We start from the raw sequence: 27,856 nt of genomic DNA on the forward strand, positions 1-27,856 counted from the left end.
AACCGCTTTTGACCTAAAGGGACACTTTTTGGACGCCATGGACATTTCTCAGTTTCCAGGCAGAAAGAACAGACAAAATGCAGGCAGGGCGCCGGACAAAGCACTAGGGACAAAATGTATGTGAAATTGGTTGAGACAGCAATGTTTTACTATGTAAAATGTAAAAAAAAAAGGACATTTTTTAAAATTTTTAAATTTCCCGCCGCCGGCGGCGCCCGTACGTCCCGACGTCACAGGGACAGGACACAGAAGCCGGATGCCGGCATCGGCCGGAGGAGATGGCCGGGGACGCTGCAGGGGACACATCGCGGGAGCGCAGGGTAAGGTAGGTGAAGAACAAATGCTGGAGCAGTGCCGCATTGTATTCCCGAGTGTAACTCGGGGTTACCGCTCTTGGTACTGAAATGTTACCCCGAGCTACACTCGGGAATACCACCAGGGAGGTTAAAGTGTTACTAAACCCACAACAGTAAAATCAGTCTGTATATGCAGTAAAACATGCTTGTTATACTCACTGTGGAACCTGTATTGTGTAAAAAGGCTGTTTGATCCCTTCTTCTCTGCCCCTTCTCTTGTTGAAATGCCCACCTGATACAGACTGAATCCGTAGTCACATGTACATGCTCAGTTTGGTATGTATTGCTAGAGAGGTTTTTTTTTTCTTTGGGAGGGTGCATGTGATCAGACCAGGACCAAGCAGCCCTGTCCAGACAGAGGTCAGAAGTTTCACATCCTCCTAGAGCAGAAAGAAAAACTCCTCCTACAAGCTTTAACCAATCTTCTGCTAAAGTCACAAGGCTGCTCTAACTTCTGATGAGAAAAGGTATTTTGTAGTTTAAAATCAGAGTCGCACCGATTTTTGAAATTCATTCCTGCACTATTTTTTGCAATTTCAGGTGCGACTTGCATAGGCAACTGTGCATGAAGTCGCACACATGTCTGCCAAGTTGCACCTGAAGTTGCACGGACATGTGACTTCAAGTAAAGTTGCACAATTTCAAAGTCAGATCCAGTGTAAACCAGGACTTAAAGTACTTTTTTCTAAATCCAATTTTCAACCTTTTTTTCTTCCAGTGCTCATACTTGGAAGCTAGAAATTGCCAAATAGAAAGCAAATATTTAATTGTGTTGAGAAAGTTGCAGGAAGCTCTGCCATATCTGGATTCTGAGTACTGTGAAGTCATAAAAAATCTGATAGAAGATGCCTTGCAATCTGACATGAAAAAGGTCCATAACCAACTGGATGTACATTTCAGTCCTCTCAGGTGGGTAACTATTCAGCATGTGACATTACTAAGTCTCTTTTGCTCACCAAATGCAATGGCTTTCTATATAAAGCAAAAATAATGTTTCACATTGATTTAGAAGAGGCATAATTGAATTAGTAGTGTTATGAAAAAAAAATCCAGTTTTTGTGCAACTACAGGATCTATATACATCACCCTCAATCAGCTGCAGCATTCTTTGCTCATCAATTCTCTTTAGCATAAAATTTTAGCATATAATTTTTGGGATATATTTATTTTTACAAAAATATACCATTTTGTTAAACTGGATTGTAACTCAAAAAAGTGAAGATTTGCTTTGTAATAGTAAAAATGTAGAAATGTTAAAGCGGTATTAAATCCTAAAACAAACATTTTATACTGTATATTGGAGCGTAGAAGTCCTTAAATGTGGTGGTTGCATTCGTTTTTTTTCCCTTTATTTTCACCTGGTGATATGGTCAGTAACACACTTGCTCTCTTAGGGTATCTCCACTCTGAATGGAGAAGCAACAGAGACACCTGTAGTCAGCAGCATTGCCAATCTAGGGAGAGGGTAGTTTAGATGGACTTGCAGATTTTGATGGACTTAAAAAGTAAGGCTGAACTCCAGCAAATATGCTTTAAAGTGTTACTAAACCCACAACAGTAAAATCAGTCTGTATATGCAGTAAAGCAGTCTTGAGATACTCACTGTGGAACCTAAGGGGTTAATCTTCTGCATTGTGTAAAAGGGTTGTTTGATCCTTTCTCCTCTGCCCCTCCTCTTGTTGAAATGACCACCTGATACAGACTGAATCCGTATTCACATGCACATGCTCAGTTTGGTGTGTATTGCTAGAGAGGTTTTTTTTTTATTCTTGGGAGAGTGCATGTGGTCAGCACAGGGCCAATCAGCACTGTCCAGACAGAGGGTCAGGGGTTTCACATCCTCCTAGAGCAGAAAGAAAACTCCTCCTACAAGCTTTAACCAGTGCTCTTCTGGACACTGATAGAAGTCACAAGACTGCTCTAACTGCTGATGAGAAAAGGTATTTAGCAGTTTATATTTACTAAAATAATTGCATTTCCATGTTCTGTGTACAGTGGGAGATCAGATATAGTGAATGCAGGGTCCTGGGTTTAGTAACACTTTAAGTATTTACAGCAACAGTTTTTGCCTTTTGGATAAAGGGTTTCCATAAATGAACACTTGCTGAGCATTGTAAGCACCTCTGTCAGTGTTAAATGGTTTCTCTAAACTCTCTAACTGCCACTTCTGCTGGAAAGCTTGGTTTGTTAAATAAAGTTGAAAATAACAGACTTACTAGCCAGTTGACCAGGTGAAAATAAAGGAGGGGGAAGAAAATGAATGCAGTTACCAAAACTGGTATATATCATTGTATCGCTACCCCTGTAGGAGCCCCCTGTATCTTGCCCAGGCTTTACCCTAGATCAGTGGTTCTCAACCTTTCTAATGCCGCGACCCCTTAATACAGTTCCTCATGTTGTGGTGACCCCCAACCATAAAATTATTTTCGTTGCTACTTCATAACTGTAATTTTGCAGTGGGAGGACTAGTGCCCCATCACTGATGTCAGTGGGATGAATAGTGTCCCATCGTTGGTATCAGTGGGAGGAATAGTGCCCCATCATTGGTGTCAGTGGGAGGAATAGTGTCCCATCATTGGTGTCAGTGGGAGGAATAGTGCCCCATCGTGGGTGTCAGTGGGAGGAATAGTGCCCCATCGTGGGTGTCAGTGGGAGGAATAGTGCCCCATCGTGGGTGTCATTGGGAGGAATAGTGCCTTATCGTTGGTGTCGGTGGGGGGAGGAATAGTGCCCCATCGTTGGTGTCAGTGGGAGGAATAGTGTCCCATCATTGGTATCAGTGGGGGGAATAGTGCCCCATCATTGGTATCAGTGGGGGGAATAGTGCCCCATCATGGTATCAGTGGGAGGAATAATGCCCCATCATTGGTATCAGTGGGAGGAATAGTGCCCCATCATTGGTATCAGTGGGAGGTATAGTGCCCCATCATTGGTATCAGTGGGAGGAATAGTGCCCCATCATTGGTATCAGTGGGAGGAATAGTGCCCCATCATTGGTATCAGTGGGAGGAATAGTGCCCCATGATTGGTGTCAGTGGGAGGAATAGTGCCCCATCATTGGCGTCAGTGGGAGGAATAGTGCCCCATCATTGGCGTCAGTGGGAGGAATAGTGCCCCATCATTGGCGTCAGTGGGAGGAATAGTGCCCCATCATTGGCGTCAGTGGGAGGAATAGTGTACAATCATTGGCGTCAGTGGGAGGAATAGTGCCCCATCATTGGCGTCAGTGGAAGGAATAGTGCCCCATCGTGGGTGTCAGTGGGAGGAATAGTGCCCCATCGTGGGTGTCATTGGGAGGAATAGTGCCTTATCGTTGGTGTCAGTGGGGGGAGGAATAGTGCCCCATCGTTGGTGTCAGTGAGGGGAGGAATAGTGCCCCATCGTTGGTGTCAGTGGGGGGAGGAATAGTGCCTCATCGTTGGTGTCAGTGGGAGGAATAGTGTACAATCATTGGCATCAGTGGGAGGAATAGTGCCTCATCGTTGGTGTCAGTGGGAGGAATAGTGTACAATCATTGGCATCAGTGGGAGGAATAGTGCCCAATCATTGGCGTCAGTGGGAGGAATAGTGCCCAATGATTGGCGTCAGTGGGAGGAATAGTGCCCCATCATTGGCGTCAGTGGGAGGAATAGTGCCCCATCATTGGCGTCAGTGGGAGGAATAGTGTACAATCATTGGCGTCAGTGGGAGGAATAGTGCCCCATCATTGGCGTCAGTGGGAGGAATAGTGCCCCATCGTGGGTGCCAGTGGGAGGAATAGTGCCCCATCGTGGGTGCCAGTGGGAGGAATAGTGCCCCATCGTGGGTGCCAGTGGGAGGAATAGTGCCCCATCGTGGGTGCCAGTGGGAGGAATAGTGCCCCATCGTGGGTGCCAGTGGGAGGAATAGTGCCCCATCGTGGGTGCCAGTGGGAGGAATAGTGCCCCATCGTGGGTGTCATTGGGAGGAATAGTGCCTCATCTTCGGTGTCAGTGGGAGGAATAGTGCCCCATCGTTGGTGTCAGTGGGGGGAGGAATAGTGCCCCATCGTTGGTGTCAGTGGGGGGAGGAATAGTGCCCCATCGTTGGTGTCAGTGGGGGGAGGAATAGTGCCCCATCGTTGGTGTCAGTGGGGGGAGGAATAGTGTCTCATCGTTGGTGTCAGTGGGGGGAGGAATAGTGCCCCATCGTTGGTATTAGTGACACAAATGATGGGGCACTATCCCTTCCACTGACACCAATGATACTTACCTTGCTGACTCCTGCTCCAGCCTGGGCTCGCTCTCTCCCTCTCCCATCTACAGCCTGCATACCTGGCTGCAGCAGCAAAATTTGCACTTACCTGTCAGCTGTCTTCCTTCTCTGGCCTCTCTCTTCACTGGCTCCTGCAGCTCCCTCGATCTTCTTTGATCTACGTGTGCTGCCGCTCGGCTCCTCCTCTCCAAGCTCCACCTCCTCGCTGGTGATTGGCCGCCTGTGTGCCTCTCCTGAGCTACAGTTCCGGTGGCCAATCAGCGGCGAGGAGGCGGTGACAGGGGCAGCATATCATCCCGCCCACACATCGCCGGAGACAGGAGCGGTGTCTCGGTTCCTAAGACCATCGGAAATATGTGTTTTCCGATGGTCTTAGGCGACCCCTGTGAAATGGTCGTTCGACCCCCAAAGGGGTCGCGACCCCCAGGTTGAGAACCGCTGCCCTAGATCTTCTCCTGCAGCCTAGCACTTAGCATTTCCTAAAGCCAGGTATACACAACTTCCACTCATTACTCCCATGATCAGTCTAAGGGGTTGTAGTTTTTTTTATTGTTTTTTTTGTTTGTTTTAGAACTGGGATAGGGAATGTATATAGTGGGATACTCTGAATTGAACTATGCACACTTGAGGACAGCTTTCTCTAAGTAGATCTGTGTAGCAAACTGTATAAAGCCTGGAGCAATGTCCCTCTGTAGAAATGCAGAACTTAATGGACAGTTACTCTTCTGGACACCGGCTGGTGTCCCTTCTAGCTTACACCAGCAGCTGACTATATAGGTCCCGGGGGGGGGTTGTTAAACAGCACAAGTCCCAGCTTCCATGTAGAACAGTCTGTACTCACAAGGCCCTTGTTGCAGGTCCCAGACAACAGCACTGTGAGCCACATAGGATCTCTCACTTAACAATTGTAGCTTCCTGTTAGGTAAAACAGCAGCTTTTCTGCTTATTAGTCTCCTTATAAGCAGGAGTCCACACTATACTAAACTAGACTACATCCTAGCAACCTACCCAGGAGGGTGCTGAATTTTTGTGTTTAAAGATGAAGTTGACCTTTTCCAGAAAACCAATGGCTTCTAGTTTCCTAGCAACAAGGCAGGATGAGGGGGATTGCTAACTGGGAGCGTCCAGGATGGTGCAAAAAGCCTAACGTTATGAGAATAAAATTAGCATTTTACAAAGCTTCACAGTTCTTTTTAATTTCTGCTAGGGCCCCCTTGACTGCAAAAGCTATTGTCTGAAAAAAGTGCACTTAGCCTTTAACCACTTGCCCTCCTGAGGATTTCTCCCCCTTCATGACCAGGCCATTTTTTGCGTTACGGCGCTGCATTACTTTAACTGACAATTGTGCGGTCATGCAACACTGCACCCAAATGAAATTTTCAGGGGGGCGGCACCGATTTTAGTGTTGCCTAGGGCAGCACATGAACTAAATACACCACTGCTGGTGACTAAACCTTTGTCCCCTGCCTGTCTATGTTTGGGCACAGTGTTCAGAGTTCACTTCCTCTTTAGAATACATGGCTCTTTTTATAGTTACAGTATATTACCTTGAAGTATATTTAAACTCCAACAGTGAACTCTTTTGTTTGCTTTCATTTGGTCTGTTGAATATATTATTGAAAGAGTTTATTATATATTTTAATAATAATTATTAAAGTGCAAAAAATACCCATTGATCCTGTCAGAAATTGAGTGTTGTCCTGGTCACTTGGTTTGTTTAGCAAGATACTAGTATTTGCATTTGTGGCATTTTCTGTACTGTAAAGGTCTTCAAAGTGATAAAACATGAAGACAATTTGCATGTAATGCAGGAATGTACTGCATATGTGTTTTTTATTTTTTAATTTGCCCTGACATACACTCTCATTGGCTATCCATCAGTTTGTATTATAGATTGTAAGCTCCGAGGAGCAGGGCCCTCCTATCCCTCTTGTATTGAACTGTATTGTCTCCCATTATTATTATTATTATACAGTGTTTATATAGCGCCAAAATGTTTGCTCAGCACTGTACAATATAGTGGGGGACAGTACATGAGACAATACAGTGACAAGATACGAGAGGGCCCTGCTCTTTCGAGCTTACAATCTAGGAATATTGTATTATATTGTAAAGCGCTGAGCAAACTGTTGGCGCTATATAAATCCTGTATAATAATAATAATAATACTATATGAATATAATCTTCTGCCTTTTATTTTGGAATTAATTTGGTTTATATTTTTAGTGAATATGATGACTATGGCTTTGTTATAATACCAGAATATGAGGTTGAACACTTGAAACTTTTAGCCAAAATTCAAGCATTAGAAATTCGATCCAACAAGCTCCTCACACATGAAGTTGTGGACAAACCTTTAAGAATGAAATGGAATAGTATCGAGGAACTAAACCACTCTATGGAGCTGAAGAACTTAGCGAGGAGTGGAATTCCTCCAGAACACCGTAAACGTGTATGGAAATGGCTCACTGCTCAACGGATTCACATCAGATCACACCATTACGCAGATCTTCAGATAAAATGTGAAAGTTCTCAGCACCCAGCCTCTCAGCAGATTGAACTTGATATACATCGAACTTTGACCAATAACAAGCACTTCAGTTGCCCTACATCAGATTTTATTCAAAAGCTGAGGAGGGTGCTTCTTGCATACTCATGGCAAAACCCAACCATTGGGTACTGTCAGGGACTGAACAGGTAAAAATAGACAAAAAAAAAAAGAACTATTGTTTTTGAAATGTAATTACATTTTTGCCTGAAAGCATGCCTTGCAATCCCTTTTAAGTACATGGAAGCAATGAACAGTACAGCGTAGTTAAAATGTATTCGGCAGATACTTTAAGGGTTCATTCGCACCACCTGTGGTGGGACTGCGTTGGGAAGCTATTTCAGTGAAGTCCCACTGTCACGGGTTCACCCGCACGTCACGCCCACAGTGACTAGCTAACCAAGGAGCGCACGTGTGTCCTTGACTTGGGGTAAGAGGGAATAAAGGGGACTTAACTTTGAATATATAAAACCGTATATAGGACCAGTTGATGTACTTTCACAGTCCGCACTACCTCTAGGCCACCACCGGAGGGAGACCCCACTCCAATCCAGATGGCTGACCACACACTGGCAGATACAAATCTTATATACAATCTGGTGCACTGATTAAAGTTGAGGAGCAGCTTAGCAATCACACAACCTTCTAGGATCCCTCCAGCTATCCTACAGCTAGAACCCCGGTGTTTTTCACTCTTCCACTGCCCCACACCAAACACACCACAAACGTTAGCTGGCCACCACCCAACAGTTTATCCACAGAACGGTCTGTTGAGACACCACACACACACACACACACACACACACACACACACACACACACAGATCTCAGTCTGGCAGATCTGTTACCTTTTACAATCTGCACGCAATCTGCTAACATGCAGTGCAATTGCATACAGAGTGGCAATGAGCTTGACCGAGCATATAAAGGCACTAACATACAATACAATCTAATCTCTCCGAAGATATGAGCCTGTGCTTAAATACACAGAAGTCACTTATTAATTTTAAGATTTAATATCCCGAAAGTGGGCAGTGCATAAAATATGTACAAAGTATAAAAAGTTACAAAAAATACAAGAAGACACACATAGACTATTCACTATAAAATAAAAGGGAATAAAAGACAGAAATAAAACCTTTACCAAGATTTATCCTGTGACTGGAGCGAGTCAGAGAGTCAGCAATCCGTCAGTCAAATCGAACCGGCTCCATACGAATTACAATGTCCCAATTTCAGAGTCCTCAATTTATGGGGATATGGACATAGGCGGGACATTAGTTGGCCAATTGACCCTGGTGGGTGTTCCTGTACCCGCCCACAGAATGTTCTGGGTGCCGACCTGCCCGAAGTCAATTGGACCAAGACCGGCTTGAATCACCAAGTCGGGGATTGGATTTCCGATACCAGCGCATCAGTCCTATCACGACAGTACCAATCACTGTTTGGCTGTTGCAATCCAGCGCCACATAATGATTTCCTGCATTTTTTTGGCATTCTACCTAAGCCACAAATACAGTTTTTATATGCCGATGTAACCCACAGAGTGCTCCATCAGAAGGAAGTATTTTCATCTCTCTACAACTAATATTTTAGCCTTTATGAGAGATGAAACATTTCCTTTGATCCACTGATATACTTCAAAGCTCTGGTCTCCCGCTGTCATGAAGCCAACCTGTCTCCAGCCGTTTCCTTCCTGGTTTCCCGAGAAGGTGACAAACCTTATTAGCACCCAGGTGCCACTTCCAGCCTGAGGAAGCTGCTCTGTCTCTTTTCAGATGCTAATTGATGACCATCTGTCTATGAATACCTTATTTCTTTAATGACCAGGACTGAAACTACATTTAGGATTACATTGTCATATTTTCTACAGGTCACATCTTATCTACTCAAATCTGTACATTTATGTCACATCTCCCTATCTGCCTGGTTGACACCACTGTGCTGTGTGGGATGAAAAAAGTACTGCGTACTTTTTTCCATGCAGCACAGTGCAAGGCAATCAACTGCCATGCACTTCGTGGCCAGCAGTTGCACTTTGAGATGTCTGTGTGACATTTCAATAACATTAATTTAAAGAACAAAGCAAGAGAACAGTGTTATGTGCCATGATTGGCGCATCATCATTGTGCTGATCTTGCACCCTCACACCAACTGCTGCACTGTAATGCAGTGATTGGTGTGAAAATACCCTAAAGGTAGCAAAATCATGCCTTCACTGGAATCATGAAGGCACTTTATTTTTACAGTTGAGAAACCATTGGAGCTGAAGATGGAGAGAAGTCAGAAGTCCTAACATTGACTGCTTGTCTATGGTCAAGGCCTTTGGATTTACTGAAGTCAGTTGATTAGTAAGACAGACAGAAAACTAACATTTTTAGAGAGTTAAGCAATAGGCCCTTATTCATTTTCTGTATAATGAAATCCTAGATCTTAGAGTCCTAAAGTCCCAGATTTAGATGCATTTAGACTGTAAAGTGAAACTCAAAGCAAAAACTGTTTTTGGATAAAATTTTGAAGTGTTAGGGCCACAGTCTGTGTCTTCATTTCCAGGAATGGTTGTGAGAGGAATCTCCCCAATGAGGAAATAATAAAAACAAGACAGAGATTGTAACCCTCTCGCCCTGTTGAAAAAATGGTCTTATTGTTCTGTGTCCCCCAATTCTGCCATGTACTGTCCTGGGGAGCACATAGGGGGTCCAGAGAACAAAAACATTTAACAGAGTTTCTTACCATTCCCCATTACATTTTACCACAATATGTACAGTATATACTAATGACTAGAGTTCCACTTTAGACAAAACATGCCAACAATAAAGAGGAACTTTTTAAAATCGGTTTCCCTGATGCTGGGTTGTCCTTAATTCAGATACTCACCCACCCAGTGGATCTAGTTATCCTGCTGAGATCCACTTCACTGCTGCCACCGCTCAGGTTCCGTGCTTCCATTTTCTTCTGTGACATCATCAGCAGGTGGCCATCCTTTCTGGGTTCAGGTAGCCGCCTCTTGATGATGCTCCGCTAGGTTTGCCCCTCCTCCTCATTTTATTAATGGAAGCCTATGCCTTCTGGGATATGTGATGTGCAAATCCCAGGAGGCACAGGGAGCACTGCATGTATTTTTCGCCTAGTCGAGAATGGATAATGGGGGACTTGCCAGAACCTGTACACTGGGGGGGGAAAAAAAAAGCACAAAACTAGTGAAAATAACCATGGCATTCATTTTCTTGCAGGTTAGCTGCCATAGCACTTTTGGTTTTGGAGGATGAGGAGAGTGCATTTTATTGTCTAGTTGATATTGTTGAGAACATAATGCCACCAGAGTACTATAGTAATAACCTAACAGGATCACAGGTAAGATCATTTTTTTAAAAGCTTATAGCAGAAAGTACAAGAAAGAGGTTGACACAGACCATTTGCTTCTTGATCAAACGCCTGCACATGAGCATGAGTTACATCATCCCATGCCAGCCAATTAAGATGGCCAAAGACTGGCACCTAGGAAGAACCAGTGAGTGACCTAGCAGGCCGTTGAAGCTAGAAGCAAATATTATCCACTGTTAACTGAATACAGGGTGGTGTCCCTTCCCACTGCAAGGGCTAAATGCTCATTTTGCTCAGAGGATGATGAACAAGGTGATACACTTTATTTCACACTCCTGCAGACTGTCTCCAATTCATGCAACTGTAAGTCTATTATTTTACAACTTCAATTAACAGACAAAGTAGTAGTTAAGGGGTTGAGAAACCCCATTTAACACACAGGGGTGCTTACAATGCTCAACTTTTATTCAATTAAGTGAAGCCTTTACTGATTGGCTATAATTTGTTAGTCAAGTCAAATTCAATCTGCAAGTGCATCTAACACTACCCTCTCCACAGAATGACAATGCCACTGCCCAAAAGGTGTCTCTGTTGCACCTCCATCAAGAGTGTAGACTCCTAAAGACAGGAAGTGTGCAACAGTGCAGTCAAAGTGCAATATGACTACAGGTGTACCTCGGTTTACGAACGCCTTGGTTAACGTAATTTTCGGTTTACGAATGAAAATTCATTGAAAATAATGCCTCGGTTTACAATTTTTTTTCATAATATGAACGGATTAATTGTTTTTCAATGCATTCACAATTTTTTTTGATCATGTCCCTGTACAGTACTATACTTTTAAAGTGCACTTTATAAAGAGTTTTGAACAGATAAGACTTTTTTTGACCTCCGGAACGGATTAATTGGTTTTCAATGCATTTACGAATTCATTTTTAATCATGTCCCTGTACAGTATTTATGCCTTTAAAGTGCACTTTATAAAGAGTTTTGAACAGATAAAATACTTTTTTTTTATGTTTTTCTGACCTGACCTGTTTTTCTGAACCGCGTTTCGGTTTACTAATTTTTCGCAATACGAAAAGTCCTGCAGAACGCATTAAATTCGTAAACCGAGGTATGCCTGTATATTTTTACTGCTTCTAGGTCGCCTCTCAATGCCATTCACAATTGCTAAAATGGGTAGCGAATGGAGAAGCCCAACACACAGGAGCATTAGTGTTCTCTAGCATGACAGCGAGGCAAAAATAATATTGCTTGCAGGGTTTGCCAGGTGTTGATATTTCGCAAACCACCTCTATTCACTTCCAATGAAGCACACAGTAAATGCACGCATGACATTTACTTTGCATTTAAGGCATGGGTACAAAGCATCAGAAGTGATCATTTTGCTATTTTAAAAAATAATTAAAAAAAGAAAAAAAAACTCTCATAGGGCTTGTATACACTAATAGGGGATGGGTAGCAAACTCTGCAGTTGATCCGTGTTTTTACTACTCCCCCTGGGGTGGCAGCTGCCGCATTGCTTTTTAGAGATGACCACTAGTATGAACGAGCCCACAGGGTGTTTGAGGAGTGTCACTTCACACCACTTGTATACCTCTGCAACCTATTCGAAATACTCTTTAACTCTAAAGGTATTCAGCGTGTGAACTTAGCCTTTAAAGTGTTATTTAACCCAGGACCCTGCATCCATTATATCTGATCTCGCACAGTACACAGAACATGGAAGTGCAATTATTATAGTAAATATAAACTGCTAAATACCTTTTCTCATCAGAAGTTAGAGCAGTCTTGTGAATTCTAGCAGTGTCCAGCTGAACACTGGTTAAAGCTTGTAGGAGGAGTTTTCATTCTCCTCTGAGGATGCAAAACCCCTGACCTCTAACTAGTGCCGATTGGCCCTGTGCTGATCACATGCACTCTCCCCCAAAAAAAAAACCTCTAGCAGTACACACCAGCTGAGCATGTGCAAAATGCCTACGGTTCAGTCTGTCTTATCAGGAGATAAGAGGTGGACACGAACAAGGGGAGGAACAGAGCAGTCAGGATCAAATGGCCTTTTTACACAATGCGGAGGATTAACCCCTTTGCTTCCACAGTGAGTATAACAAGCATGCCTTACTGCATATACAGGCCAATATTACTGTTGTGGGTTTAGTAACACTTTAAGGTTGTGTTGTTTGCTGAATATTATTTACATTATTAGTTATGCATTGGATTTAGGTGTCATTCATGCAAAAATCAGAAGAGCATTCACAAACATTTACTTGCAGCTGCAACGTAATTCATATACACTCTACTTCTCATCTTCACAACAGCAGCCCTAGATCATATGAAAAGAAAAACAAGATTGTGTCAATTACACAGAGTATATGTGCCAATGTCTCCTAACAGTCCTGCCCACCTCTATACATTCTGCTGCATACATCTTAATTAAATGTATGAGCTTGCATTGCTTTAACAAGAATTAGAATGTAAATGTATGAATACTGGAAAAGATTAACCGCTATTGAAATTTACCTTTTCACTTTATTTGACAGTGAAGGATGCACTCGATTGCATGGTACAGCTATTTGTAGATTTAAAAAGGCAAATAACAGTGATATTTGCATATTAAGATGTACCCTTTATTTCTGTGTTTTAAACAAATGTATTGTTTAAAGTAAAATATGAGTCTAAATAAGGAAGTTTGCAACAGAATTCTTACAAAACTTTGATTACAACACCAACACTGGTTACTCAATGGCTATTAATAGATGTATTATTAAAAGTTCAATATGAGGCTAAATAAGGAAGTTTGCAACAATTTGAGTTATTTGCTAATCCTCTTTATTGATGAAACAAGACCCTGTAGAGCAGGGGTGTCAAATTGGCGGCCCTCCAGCTGTTACCAAACTACAAGTCCCATGAGGCATTGCAAGGCTGACAGATACAAGCATGACTCCCAAAGGCAGAGGCATGATGGGACTTATAGTTTTGCAACACCTGGAGGGCCTGCCAGTTTGACACCCTTGCTGTAGAGCAGGGGTGTCAAACTGGTGGCCTTCCAGCTGTTGCGACACTACAAGTACCATCATGCCTCTGCCTTTTGGAATCATGCTTGTAACTATCAATCTTGCAATGCCTCATGGGACTTGTAGTTTGGCAACAGTTGGAGGGCTGCCAGTTTGACACCTGTGCTGTAGAGGAAAGCTGACAATAGATAGTAAGTCTATAAGTGACCTCACCACCCAGGTATTGCAACCGTTGTCACTGCTCTCTCCTCTTCCCTGAAGTCGGTGCTGGGTGTTGATCATGTGACCAGTCCAGAGAGCCCTTAGATTAGATATACTAATTAGCCTGTAGAGGAAAGATGTATAAGACTTAGAATGAGGGTGGGAGCAGGTTTAAGATTAGATAAATTTAGACTGGACTTCCACTTTAACAAATACACTACACCACCACAGATATTCCCAGAAACTCCTGACAGATCTCCTAAGCCAAAAAACTACCCACCAGTTTTGTTTTTTTGCTACTTATTTTATATTCCCACAAGATAAAACTGCTATCACTAGTGTCTTCTGTGCTCAAAGACATACTTGATTTTAGGATATGAAAGAATTTTTCTGTGTGCCTTTCAGGGGCAAGAAAGATTTTCAGATGTCAGAAAATTAGTTATGTCTTAGATTGTCGATAGATGGTTAAATGAAATAAAAAGATTCCAGGGAAAATGGAAAATCCAGCTGATTGGCTGCAGCCACTGATGAAAAAAAAAAAAAAGACTTTTCAACGTAAACCTCCTACAGAACTCAAACAATCAATTGTCTTCTGTTAAACTGGAATGACCACACACTGATTCGTGCTAAACCAGCCAAATTGCAATCAGTGTAGGACCAGCTTAAGCACTGTTACTGTCTATTGTCACTCTAAGCTAAGAATATTTGAAAACACTTCACACAAAAGAGCTTGCTTCGTGCAGCTGCAATATCGAACCAAAATGATCAGACTGGTATATAACTCAAATGAGTATTAACATTGAACTCTGTTATGTTCTTCATCAAAGAGTATTCAATGGTTTATTTTAGAAACTATTGCTACGTTTGACAGCACATTTTCAGAAATACAAGACTGACCTCTCTCTTATCACTTACAAGTTGTTTCTGGTAGTGTCTGTTGACAGCCTGGTTAGTGATGTTCTTTTAAGAGTGTTGACATGGAAATCTGTTATGTCCTCAGGTGGATCAAAGAGTATTCAAGGATTTCTTTTCGGAAAAACTGCCTCGTTTGACTGCACATTTTCAGCAATACAAGATTGACCTCTCTCTTATCACTTACAACTGGTTTCTGGTAGTGTTTGTTGACAGCCTGGTTAGTGATATTCTTCTGAGAGTGTGGGATGCCTTCCTGTATGAAGGAACAAAGGTAGGGATTCTTCAGAGAGCTAACCAAAATCATTTTGTAAAGCGTTTCACAAACTGTTGGTACTATATAAATCCTGTATAATAATAACCAAAATTAATATGAAGTGGTGTAGAAGTGCATGGTCAGCTTGTTATTTGGGTAATAAAGGAAGAATCATTTCTGTGGTGCAATTTCAGAAGGTATAGTGCCAAAGGCTTTTGAAATAAATAGTATTTATAAAGAACATTTGATATTTCATTGAATGTTTTCATAAGAAAGATGAAAACACTTAAAGTGACATGAAATAAAAACTATGAATAAATGCTGTAATGCATGGTGATTATACTCACTCACCTACTATAGGATTTGTCTTCTATATTCTGCAAAAAAACCTGGTTGATCCTGCTGTTCTCTGTCCTTCCCTCCTGTCTGTGTCTCCACTGCAGCTGGAGATTCTTCAGAGCAGCCATTACCACAACTAGTGAGTGTGCTCAGTTTCCAGTGTGTTTCTATACTGAGCATTTCCTCCCTGAACAGCCCATGTGACTATAGGGTCATACATGTGGGTGTATACACAGGAATAAATGACAGCCCATATTCTCCTTCCTCCTCCACACCCACTAAACAGCTCTACAATATGGGGGTGGGATATACCATCTTGACTGACATTACTTCCCTGTAATTCTAAGTACATAAACACAATAGACATAGGTTGGAGGGGCATGGATCAGTCTGTGACTGTCAGAACCTTCCCATAGCTATCATCACAATGTTTGTTAACCACCTCCCATCCGGCCGTTGTATATAAACGGCCGGACGGTGGCAGTGCAGGGTTGGGTGACCGTTTATAAACGGCCTCCCCGCACATTGCTTGTGCGCGCTCCCTGGGAGCGCGCAGCACCGCGATCCAGTGCCCGCTGTGTCCTCCGGACACAGTGGAACACCGATCGTTGGAGGGGACCTCTGTACGAGGTCCCGATCATGTGATCACTGATTGGCCAATCAGTGATCACATGCAGAGAAGCAAGATGTCACATCTTGTGACATCATTGCTTACTACGTGTGAAATCTGTGAACGATCACAGAGGTCACATGGTACAAGGCTATTCACAACAGCCTTGTGCCATGTGACAAGCTGTGACCAATCACAGCTCACTCAGTAGTTCTCAATGGCTGCAAGAATGCAGCTAGAGAGAAGGAGAAATGATTGCTTTTTCATCCTTTATGGGTGTAAAAGCAATCCGTGTTAAAAAAAAAAAAATCTTAATCACCCCCCACAAGTAGTACAGTGTCGCCATGGTGACACTGTACTGCTAGGGTGACAGTATGTAAAAAAAATAAAAATAAAAAAAATAAAAAAATAAAAAATGTAAACATTTTTTTTAAAATTATAACTTTTGGTTATAAACTAATTTGGGTTATTTTTTTTTACTAAAAATATAACGGAATACATTTTGGCCAAGATTTATGATGAAATACTATTTATTTGCAAACTTTTTTAAGAAAAACACTTTTTTAAAAATTTTTTGGACTTTTAATTTACATAGCAAAAGAAATAAAAATCCCAGTGGTGAATAAATACCACCAAAATAAAGCTTTATCTGTTTCAAAAAAAATGCTAAAAAAATTCATATGGGTACAGTGTTGCATGACCGCGCAATTGTAATTCAAAGTGTTATAGCACTGAAAGCTGAAAATTGTCCTGGACAGGAAGGGGGTAAAAGTGTACAGAATGGAAGTGGTTAAAGTAATACTAAACACACTGCTTAATTTACATTATCCCTTCTCTTTCTGTATGTGGACGATGGCACTGTAATAATTTTAATAAAAAAAAATCTAAATACCTTTTTTCTTAATTGATATACAGCTGTCACATGACCCAGCTCTTTCCCAGCCAGTCTGCAAGGAGGAGCTTCTAGTTCTCTGCTACTGCTCACATGTTCAAAATAAAAAAACAGGCTTCAGGATACAGAGTAAAAATAAACGATTAATATTAATAAACTGATTTAAATTGTCATCCAAATATATATTTGAAATCAAATATCTTTATTATTTTTTTTACCAATAACATGGTGTGGAAAGATTTCTGCCAGTCACAGACTGTATCACTCCCTCCAGCCTGTGTCTTAGAATAACAGGGAGGTGAAACCTCCATCAATCTACACGTAATATTCAACACCATTGTGTTTAATTAGTGGGTATGGAGGAGGAGCTGGCATCAACCAATGGGTATACGGCTACATGTGTGACTTTGTAGTCACATGGGCTGCTCAGATTTTGATCAGGGAAAGAATGCTGAGGATAGAAATACACGGAAAACTGAGTATGTGCACTAGCTGCCAACACTGCTCTTCAAAATCCCCAACTGCAGTGGGGACATGGACAGAAGGGGGAGACAGGATTTTGTGCAGACTACAGAAAATGAATCCCATAGTGACTAAGTATGAACTGCACGTATTAAAGTATTTTCTGATGGTTTTTAATGATGTGGGTTTAGTAACACTTTAACTAAATAGAAGCTTATCGTGCTGATTGTTTCCCTAAAGAAGAGAGAGCTGGGGAAAGTCAGTGTCTGCTGTATATTGGCTATGAGAAAAGGTGCTTAGAATTTTAACGAATACAGGGGCATCACCCTTATATGCAAGTAGAAGGAACAATGGGGCAGCACAGTGGCTAAATGGTTAGCACTTCCACATGGCAGTACTAGGGTCGCTGGTTCGAATCCCAACCACGGCACCACCTGCCTAGAGTTTGCATGTTCTCCCTGTGTCTGCGTGGATTTTCTCCGGGTACTCCGGTTTCCTCCCACAGTCCAAAGACATGCTGGTAGGTGAATTGGCTCCTGTCTAAATTGGACCTAGTATGTGTATGTATGAATGTAAGTTAGGGACCTTAGATTGTACACCCCTTGAGGGTTAGGGACTGATGTGAATGTACAATATATATGTAAAGCGCTACGTAAATTGACGGCGCTATATAAGTACCTAAAATAAATAAATAAATAAATATACAGTACCGTATATTAAACAGTCTGTGTTTAGCAGCACTTTAAAGAACATTGCTACTTTTGCAGTCAAATTTGAAAAAAAACCACTACAGTATCACTACAGTATATGTTTCTTATGTGTTCACATTTGTACAGCATGCCTACTTTTTTTTTTTTTTAAATATTCATACTTTTTTTTTTTTTTTTTTAGATATTTCTTAGGAGTTCTGATTCAAATGCCTATAGATTGTCAATCAGCTCCTGGCCACATCTAGTCATGCCCACTGCTATCTGGATTGGCAGCACTAAGGCTACGTTCACACTAGCTCTGTCAGCAGGCGTCAGACAGGCGTTTGGGAAGCGTTTAAAACCGACGCCTCTGGTTGAGTCAGGAAGAGTTGAAGCCTCCCATTCAAGTCTATGGTGCCGCTCCGCAAACTCCTGGCCAGCGTTTGCGGTGAGGTTGCAAGGCATTTGCGGAGTGTTAATACCATTTAAACTTCATTATAGGCATTTGTGGTGTGGTTTTAACGCTTGGCAAATGCCTACCAACCGCCGCAAAACCGCACATAGGGCGTTTTTGGAGCGTTTGCGGAGCATTAACAACGCTTCACAAACGCCTGTCTAACGCTTGTCCAGTGCTATAGGGGCTTTTGGTAAGAGCTAGAAATAAAGTCAAGTGTGAACGAGCCTTAACTGTTGCTGCAACCCTCCCACTGTGAGCTGCAGTGTCTGGGAGGGGGAGCATGGGAAACGCAAATGAAGGAGGAATTGGCTGACTCATGGGGAATAAAGGAAGTTTTTGTTTACTATATGAGGCTTGTGCATTACATAATACATTGATTGGGACTTGTTTATACTGTCATACAGGATCCTTTAGTTGTATTTTAAATAACATTATTTGGTAAAGGGTTGTATCAAAATGTTAAGCATCACACATGTTGCATCTTACGATTTGACAGTTGTCAGCTGTTATTTTATACTTCTCTCTAACACTTTGACAGGTAATCTTTCGTTATGCACTTGCAATATTTAAATATAATGAGGAAGAGATCCTAAAGCTGAATGATGAAATGGAAATCTACCAATACCTTTCATTTTTCACAAAGACCATCTGTGATGGCAGGTAATTCAGAATCTTTACCAATCATTTTGTTATTTAATATAGCAAAAATGTATTGCACAGAGTTTTAAGGAGTACATAGGGTATGAAAGTACTGCACTGACAAGGTATTGATCTGGACTCGTCAGAGGGGTATGAAACAAATATTGTACTAGTTTAACACTTAGTAATAAATATGTTCTTAAAGGCAAATGCATTACACACACCCATTTAAGTTGCCCTAAAAACAACAGTTATTATGCAATTTCTTTATGTTTTCTATGTTTTCTTTAAGGCAGTCTGAAGAATTGAATAATAAGCTTGTGGGGAGGTGCTCAAATAGGATTATCAATGTAACTTGCTTGATGACTAATGCTGGTCTTTTTTAGATTTATGAGTATATAGCCGAGAAAGTATACATGATATTTTTAAGGCAAACACATGTTTTAGGAGGTTTGCCCAACATATACAGTGTCAGTATTAAAGATGAACTCCAAGACAAAAATGATTTACCCTTCCAGTGGACCCATCCCCATTGCAAGCGTTAACTGCTTATTTTACCTAGGGGATGATAAATAAGGTGATATACCTTATTCTTCACTGTCCAAGCTTAGCCCCTATTCACGTGATTGGTCCCCTGAGGCCAAGGGTTGAAGCATTCTGATGTCATCCCATACAATGCAGTACCAACAATCCTGCATTGTACGAATTGTATGGCTTTATTGCATTGTACCAGCATTCTTACATTGTAAGGATGCTGAGGGTCTGCCTGCATTTCAGGTCACCTTACAGTGGAAGAAATCTCCAGATGCCAAGGAAGCAAGAAATAAAGTAGGTATGTCTCCCTGTTCATCATCCCCTAGGCAAAACGAGCAGTTAATCCTTGCAGTAGGAAGGGAAACTCACTACAAGTGTAAAATTATTTTTTACCCATAGTTCTGCTTTAATAAAAAATTGAACCCTGCTTTATTTTGAATCACTTTCTGTCGCAGATGGCTTCAGTATATCCACATGCACACTGGGAGGTTAGCCTTGGTGCATTAGGCTCTGAAATTTACGTATCTGGGTTCTGGGCATTTGACCCTGTGCCCATAATGCCTTAAACATAAGTACTGCATTAGCCTCTCACATTTAGGGGGCTGAATTCTGGGCATTTGACCTTAGGTGCATAGTGCCCTAAATATAAGTACTGATTGGTTCACAATCCAGCCACAGCAGTTGTCAACCTCACATAGACTTTTACTAGCTGCTGGACTGGATGGGGTGCCTAGGCCTTCCACCCATACCTACATTCTAGAGCCTCATACACCAGGGATAAATGACCAGTGTGCATGAGGCCTTCAGCTCTGAGGAAGGGGACATGTGCCGTGAAACCTGTCAGCTTACCAACTTGGACATATATGGTCAGATGGCATTGTCCCATGGCTGGAGTTATTTGATATGATTGCTCCGTTTTATGTTTGAGAGTGTGTTTTTGATTTTGATAATAAAAAGTGGTGGTGGTAATGCACTAGGTGTTTGTGTCCCCCTGTGTGTTTTTACAGCTACTTTCAAGATTTCCCTGCCTAAGAAGTGCTGCGTCATGCGAAGCATTACCAAGTGTGACACCTTCAAATATGCTAATGTTTGAGCGCTGGAGTGTTTTGGGTACCTGTGACAATGCATGAGGCCCTAGTGGAATAGCAAGTGAATGTACCCAATAGAGTCACTGGCGCCAATAAAACTTGACAGATGTTCTGACCCAGTGGTGTCTTTACGTTTTTTGCTGCCCTAGGCAACACAAAAATCAGATGCCCCCCCCCCCCCCAGCGGAGATAGCCTGACACCGACCAACACCCCCTCCCGGTAACGGAGAGAAAGACACTCCCCTTCATAGCTCCGGACGTCCCCGGGAATGAGAGCCGGGCTTTGCGAACACCATCAAGCAACTTGCAGCCTCTTTTGGATCCCACCTGGTCCCCATGCCGCATATGTCCCTTCTTCCTGGGGTGTGCTGCCCCCCTGAAAAATGCCACCCTAGACAAATGCCTTGTTTGCCTTGTGGTAAATACACCCCTGTTCTGACCCTTTTCTTTGGTTGCTTTGGCAGAAAAGGAGAGCAGAGAGTGGTGTGATGATCCAGTGACCAGTCCTCAGTACTGGTATCTGTCACTACTCCAGCAGTTCTTGTCACTGTGAGAAAATAGAGATGTGTGAGGATCAGTGTGCTGTTTTCTGGGTGATCAGAGGTCTCACTGGGGACAGGAAAAGCCACTGAACCACCAGTAACAGCCGAGGCTGACCTGCGGGGCACATGCCTTCCAAATCCAGTCTGTAATTGATAAGCCAGTGGCAAGTTTCCTTCTTTTTTTTTTTTAATCCATTCTTGGATTGAATTTCAAGATTATTCCTACCAGTAATATGTCTTGCATTATTCTTCTGTGACAATCCACTTTATTCTAACCTGCAGAAAAAAAAATTGAGCTATTGCCTGATAAGTAATAGAACTCTTATTTCACAGAAAAGTTGGAAGGGTGGCAGGGACGTTAAAACGATCATGCTGGACATGAACTTACTAGCAAGATCTGCATGTAATGGACAAGGAATAATGTGCAGGGAAGAATTAGGCAGGGAAGGGCATGTTTCAGAGACAAGGAGGTAGACTGTGCTTCCGTGAACAATTTGAGCCAGGGACTGCATAGATTATCCCGTAAGAAATATATTGTCAGCCCATCGTAATCCTCTTGAAGTAATACCGACTGTATTAGCATTAGTTAGGCTTGTCACGTAAAAAAAACCCAAAACAATATTTCAGAGGCTATGCAGGGTCCCTTTATCAGGTAATATTGAGGCAAATTTGCCTTATGCAGGAACCCAATGCAAGTTAGGAAACATTGCTTTTTATGTGGCATGCCTGACTAATGTTAAGACATACACAGCATGGTTCAGCCGCACCCCCCTGCTCCCTCCTTACAGGATTTGACTGACAGCTGCAGAAGTCTATGGCTCCCACTGCTCTCACTGTCTTCTGTGAGACCAGGAAGTGAAAGAAAACCTGAAGCTGGGACAGCATTGGATCGCAGACAGGACTCGGGTAAGTGCTTAGGGAAAGGGGGGTAGGGGGAACAGTTTGGAGTTTTTTTTACATTAATGCAGATAATGCATTAATGTAACAAAATCTGTTAGACTTTAAAACCACTTAACATTGTTTTATCATTTAGAACCTTTTTGCTATTCACTATATAGCCAAAAGTATTGGGACACCCCTCCAAATCATTGGATTCAGGTGTTCCAATTGCCTCCATGGCCACAGGTGTATAAAATCAAGCACCTAGGCATGCAGACTGCTTCTACAAACATTTATGAAAGAATGCGTTGCTCTCAGGAACTCAAGCGTGGTACAGTGATAAGTCCATTCGTGAAATTTCCCTGCTGCTAAATATTCCATGGTCAACTGTTTCAGTTTGTATTATAACAAAGTGGAAGCAACTGGGAACAACAGCAACTCAGCCTTGAAGTGGTAGGCCATGTAAACTGACAGAACGGGGTCAGCGCATACTGAAGCGCATAGTGCCAGAAGTCTCCAACTGTCTGCTAAAGTCAATAGCTAAAGACCTCCAAACTTAGTGTGGCTTTCAGATTAGCACAACAGTGCATAAAGACCTTCATGGAATGGGTTTCCATGGCCAAGCAGCTGCATCCAGGGCTTACATCACCAAGTGCAATGCAAAGTACCAGATGCAGTGGTTTAAAGTATGCGCCACTGGACTCTAGAGCAGTGGAGATGTGTTCTCTGGAGTGATAAATCATGCTTCTCTGTCTGACAATCTGATGGATGTGTCTGGGTTTGCACCATTTTTGAAGGAATGCACCATTTTTGAGGACGGTGGGCGGAGCCTGAGTATGGCGGCGGAGGAGAGCTCAATGTAGGAGCTCTCGGACGGAGCTCCGTGTCCTGACCTCCCTAGGTCCCCTGTGATCCCCCCGAGACATGTGGATAGTCTGGTGACTTGCCTCTTACCCTGGCCTGGCGGCTCCCCGGGACGGAAAGTGGAGGTGTGCGGGGGGAGTGAGGAGAGTGGCTGGTGAATAGCGGTGAGAGAGCGGTTGGATGCTGGGAAGTCGGCGCGAGCATTAATAATAGCTTTTGTGCATTTTTATTGAAATTGTAAATGTATGAAACATTTGTGCAAGTATTATTGGATGTACAAATCAACAACATCATATTACCATACCTATTGTACAGGTCCTGTGCTTTCAGAAAATAAATTGTTTGGAAAATCGTTTACAAATCTTTAAAGAATATGTAAACCCAATTCTTCATATTCTTGATATGTGCCTGCTGTACTATGCACTTGTATAAACAATTATCCTGTTCTCTCTGTGAAATTCCTGGTGTTCCTTCCAGTCCCTCTGCTTTCCTATTAAAAACTGACCACATTAGCATGGTCAGTCCTCTGTCTGTGCTGGGAACTCAGTCTGCTCTCTTCCAATGATGAGATTGTGATCACTTATAAAAAAAAATATAAATACAATATCCCCCTTTTTTTTTTTATATCTATAGACAAGTGTTTTGCTTTTCATTTCTATTTTAAACTGAATGGGTTGTTTTACAAGGTGGTGGTGGGGGGGGGTCACTGTAAAGATGGAAAGTTCAAGTAACATTTGTTTTATTTGTACTTTGGGCAGGTTTACTAGTAAAGTATGTTTTACTGGAAAACTATGTCTTTCTTAATATCACTGAAAAATAGGGATGCTACATTACAGTCAGGTCCATAAATGTTGGGACATAGACACAATTCTAAAATTGTTGGCTCTATACACCACCACAATGGATTTGAAATGAAACAAACAGGATGTGCTTTTACTGCAGACTGTCAGCTTTAATTTGAGGGTATTTACATCCAAATCAGGTGAACGGTGTAGGAATTACAACAGTTTGCATATGTGCCTCCCACTTGTTAAGGGACCAAAAGTAATAGGACAGAAAAATAAGTATTAAAAAGTGAAAGTTTGATTTATGATTGATTGCAAATCCTTTGCAGTCAATTACAGCCTGAAGTCTGGAACGCATAGACATCACTAGACGCTGGGTTTTATCCCTGGTGATGCTCTGCCAGGCCTCTACTGCAACTGTCTTCAGTTCCTGCTTGTTCTTGGGGCATTTTCCCTTCAGTTTTGTCTTCAGCAAGTGAAATGCATGCTCAATCGGATTCAGGTCAGGTGATTGACTTGGCCATTGCATAACATTCCACTTCTTTCCCTTAAAAAACTCTTTGTTTGCTTTTGCAGTATGCTTTGGGTCATTGTCCATCTGCACTGTGAAGCGGCGTCCAATGAGTTCTGAAGCATTTGGCTGAATATGAGCAGAAAATATTGCCCGAAACACTTCAGAATTCATCCTGCTACTTTTGTCAGCAGTCACATCATCAATAAATACAAGAGAACCAGTTCCATTGGCAGCCATACATGCCCACACCATAACACTACCACCACCATGCTTCACTGATGAGGTGGTATGCTTAGGATCATGAGCAGTTCCTTTCCTTCTCCATACTCTTCTCTTCCCATCACTCTGGTACAAGTTGATCTTGGTCTCATCTGTCCATAGGATGTTGTTCCAGAACTGTGAAGGCTTTTTTAGATGTCGTTTGGCAAACTCTAATCTGGCCTTCCTGTTTTTGAGGCTAACCAATGGTTTACATCTTGTGGTGAACCCTCTGTATTCAGTCTGGTGAAGTCTTCTCTTGATTGTTGACTTTGACACACATATACCTACCTCCTGGAGAGTGTTCTTGATCTGGCCAACTGTAGTGAAGGGTGTTTTCTTCACCAGGGAAAGAATTCTTCAGTCATCCACCACAGTTGTTTTCCGTGGTCTTCCGGGTCTTTTGGTGTTGCTGAGCTCACTGGTGCGTTCCTTCTTTTTGAGAATGTTCCAAACAGTTTTTTTGGCCATGCCTAATGTTTTTGCTATCTCTCTGATGGGTTTGTTTTGTTTTTTCAGCCTAATGATGGCTTGCTTCACTGATAGTGACAGCTCTTTGGATCTAATCTTGAGAGTTGACAGCAACAGATTCCAAATGCAAAAAGCACACTTGAAATGAACTCTGGACCTTTTATCTGCTCATTGTAATTGGGATAATGAGGGAATAACACACACCTGGCCATAGAACAGCTGAGAAGCCAATTGTCCCATTACTTTTGGTCCCTTAACAAGTGGGACACATATATGCAAACTGTTGTAATTCCTACACCGTTCTCCTGATTTGGACGAAAATACCCTCAAATTAAAGCTCACAGTCTGCAGTTAAAGCACATCTTGTTCATTTCATTTCAAATCCATTGTGGTGGTGTATAGAGCCAAAAATGTTAGGATTGTGTCGATGTCCCAATATTTATGGACCTGACTGTATATAAGATACTGCACATGTGCTATGTAATATAGAGGAAAATGTAAACCTCATACATGCAGCAATGGAAATAGTCATTTTAAATTATGTTTTTTGGCCTTTCAATACATTTTATTACCTATGACTATCATTGTAGGGTCTCTGTTTTGCAGTGACATTTAGAGATACTGAAAATTATTGAAAGACAAAAAATGTACTTTACAATAAAATACTTTACAAGAAAATCTGCCCAAAAGAAAAATAAAATAAACTACAATACAACCCTCCCATGGGCATTCCCATTAGAACCCATTCCATTTCCTGAGACTTGAAAATTATTGCAAGGGTTCCTTTTGAGTAAAAAGGTTAAAAAAGGCTGCACTAAACTTAATGAGATGACAGAGATGGCTATGCTGATTTAACACCATGAAACAGAAATGAATTATATGCACAAAAACGTAAAGAAATGGTCCTTTAAATGCCCATATATATTGTATTACTTTTCACCCTTTCTCTTTCCAGAAAACTAATGAACATTGCCTTCAATGAGATGAACCCTTTCCCAATGAAGCATATAAGAAATCGCCGAGCTGTGCATTTGGAGAAATTTAAGGCAGACCTGGCTGAACTCGAAAAGATTAAGCAGGAATATTTTAGGCAAAAGGAAGAGCTTGGAAGTGGCGATAATGACCTGGGAATTAGTGAGGATGAAGATGATACTTGAACATTAATAAGGAACAACTTCTAGTTGCTTTAAACGAGTATTAAATATCGGTTTGATGCATATCCCATTAAATTTGATGAAAATATATGGCTCCAAAGGTTTTCAAGCCACTATGTACAAATTACTGTAAGCAAAACTACAATACTTGGTGTTTTGCAATGCCGGATACTGTATGCCATTCAAAGATATTTCAATATTTACTTTAAGACTGTAAGTATTGTATATACATTTTAAAAAAATCCCATTGTATGTTCCTTTGTAAATTATGCTCTTGTTACATTCTGTCCATGAAATTTGGAATAATGTTTGAGCTTTATCATTTGTTTGTTATAAATTTCAAAAGGTTGGGTATCCAGTGAGCCATGATAGACTGCACTCCTCAGAGCTGATATTTTTTAGTAGATTTCTGTTGATACAAATAAATAGGATATTCAATTAATTAGATTTAGTGTTAATTTAATGATTTTTGTGTCTAATAGATTAAAGCTAGGCACACACTAGATTTTTTTTTCTCATTCAACCCAGCAGGAGAGATCGCCATACTAACACAAGCAATGTTAGTGCAGCGATACTGTGCCTTTGTATTCTGACAGGGCAACTGCTCCCCGCCAAAACGCACTGATCAGCACTTGCAGCCATTGGCTGCCAATGCTGGTTTTCCAGCATGGCTATACAGACAGCTGTACACATGGGCTGGAAATTGGCCAGTTCCTGCCAAACTGGACAATTTTGGCCAATTTTTGGCCCATGTGTACAAGGCTTTGGAGCTTTAGATTTATAGCTCGACTTTATGATGATAGAGTAATATCCAATTTACTGTCATGACCAAGTGCTATTGCCATGCCAGGAATATTTTTTTAGAAATAGGATATGTCCATCAAAATTGCAAATAAATGCCAACTTCATACAAATATACATATATTTATTACATACTATATAATTCATCCTTCTAAATACAGCACTTGTAAGCCTATGGTTGAGAGAAGTTTGACTGTTTTTTTGTACCCTAGATTGCCAATATCTGTATAGTTACATAGTTGCATACTTAGACTTGAAAAAAGGCCACAAGTTGATTGAGTTCATCCAACAGAAAAAGTAATGAACAAATAAATCAAATGTGTTGGATTTTGCTCCAATGGGGACAAGAAATGTATTTGTAATCCCCTAAACAATCAGATATTCCCTGAATCTCTTTGGAATATATTTTCTACTTTATTTTCAAGCAAGGACCTTTGCACAGAAGAAAAACATTACTGATACATCTTGCCTGCCCAGCATTTGGCTATGATGGGAGGATTGCTGCAAGGCATGGGCATACCAGTGGTCACTTTAAAGTTGTTAGCAGGCTTCAGCAATGTACCTTTTGCTAAATATGTTTAATGATCAAATAAAAAATACATTTTGTCAATTTTCTTTTTCTTCTTATTTGCACAAATAAAAGTCGATAAAATATGACTTAGAAATAAAAGACTATCTGTCCCAAAGAAACTATGTCAAGTTTGGCTATGTTAACTACAAAATAAGTTAGCAAGTGGCAATCTCTCAGAGCTTGAAACCTGAAAATGTTCTGGTAGGCTTTATATACAGATTTAAGATATTAAGATTCAAGATAAGTAGGCAACTAACTCACTGTTTAACACAAACCTTCTGAGACATTACTTAAATGAACTTGTGCTACCACCTGTCATACTGCCTTGCTCCTAGGTGATTCACTCCGCATTTGAATCATGGAGACTAGGGGTAATCTCAGGGGAGAGTACTTTTTTTTTTTTTTGTTTTTTTTTGTTTTTTTACACAGCACTAACTAACACAAACATAACTAATCCAAC

At 41.5% G+C, this 27,856-nt stretch overlaps 1 protein-coding gene across 3 annotated transcripts in view; it reads left to right on the forward strand.

The window, feature by feature from the left end:
* The window catches only part of TBC1D2 (TBC1 domain family member 2), a 91,463-nt gene extending 64,028 nt beyond the window's left edge, over positions 1 to 27,435 (forward strand). For 2 of the 3 annotated variants that reach the window (XM_089670584.1, XM_089670585.1), the window contains exons 9-14: positions 1,075 to 1,265; positions 6,816 to 7,286; positions 10,371 to 10,491; positions 14,680 to 14,865; positions 18,835 to 18,956; positions 25,826 to 27,435. In XM_089670584.1, the coding sequence (XP_089526710.1) occupies positions 1,075 to 1,265; positions 6,816 to 7,286; positions 10,371 to 10,491; positions 14,680 to 14,865; positions 18,835 to 18,956; positions 25,826 to 26,027 (1,293 nt within the window). In that variant the 3' untranslated portion in view covers positions 26,028 to 27,435. Of the gene's footprint in view, positions 1 to 1,074; positions 1,266 to 6,815; positions 7,287 to 10,370; positions 10,492 to 14,679; positions 14,866 to 18,834; positions 18,957 to 20,476; positions 22,006 to 25,825 lie in introns of all 3 variants that reach the window. The other variant, XR_016311779.1, reaches the window with a different exon arrangement.
* The last annotated feature ends 421 nt before the right edge of the window (positions 27,436 to 27,856 follow it).

Source organism: Staurois parvus, unplaced genomic scaffold (assembly GCF_062004578.1).
Source record: "Staurois parvus isolate SC_StPar_1 unplaced genomic scaffold, SC_StPar_1.0 ptg000091l, whole genome shotgun sequence".
Taxonomy (NCBI): domain Eukaryota; kingdom Metazoa; phylum Chordata; class Amphibia; order Anura; family Ranidae; genus Staurois; species Staurois parvus.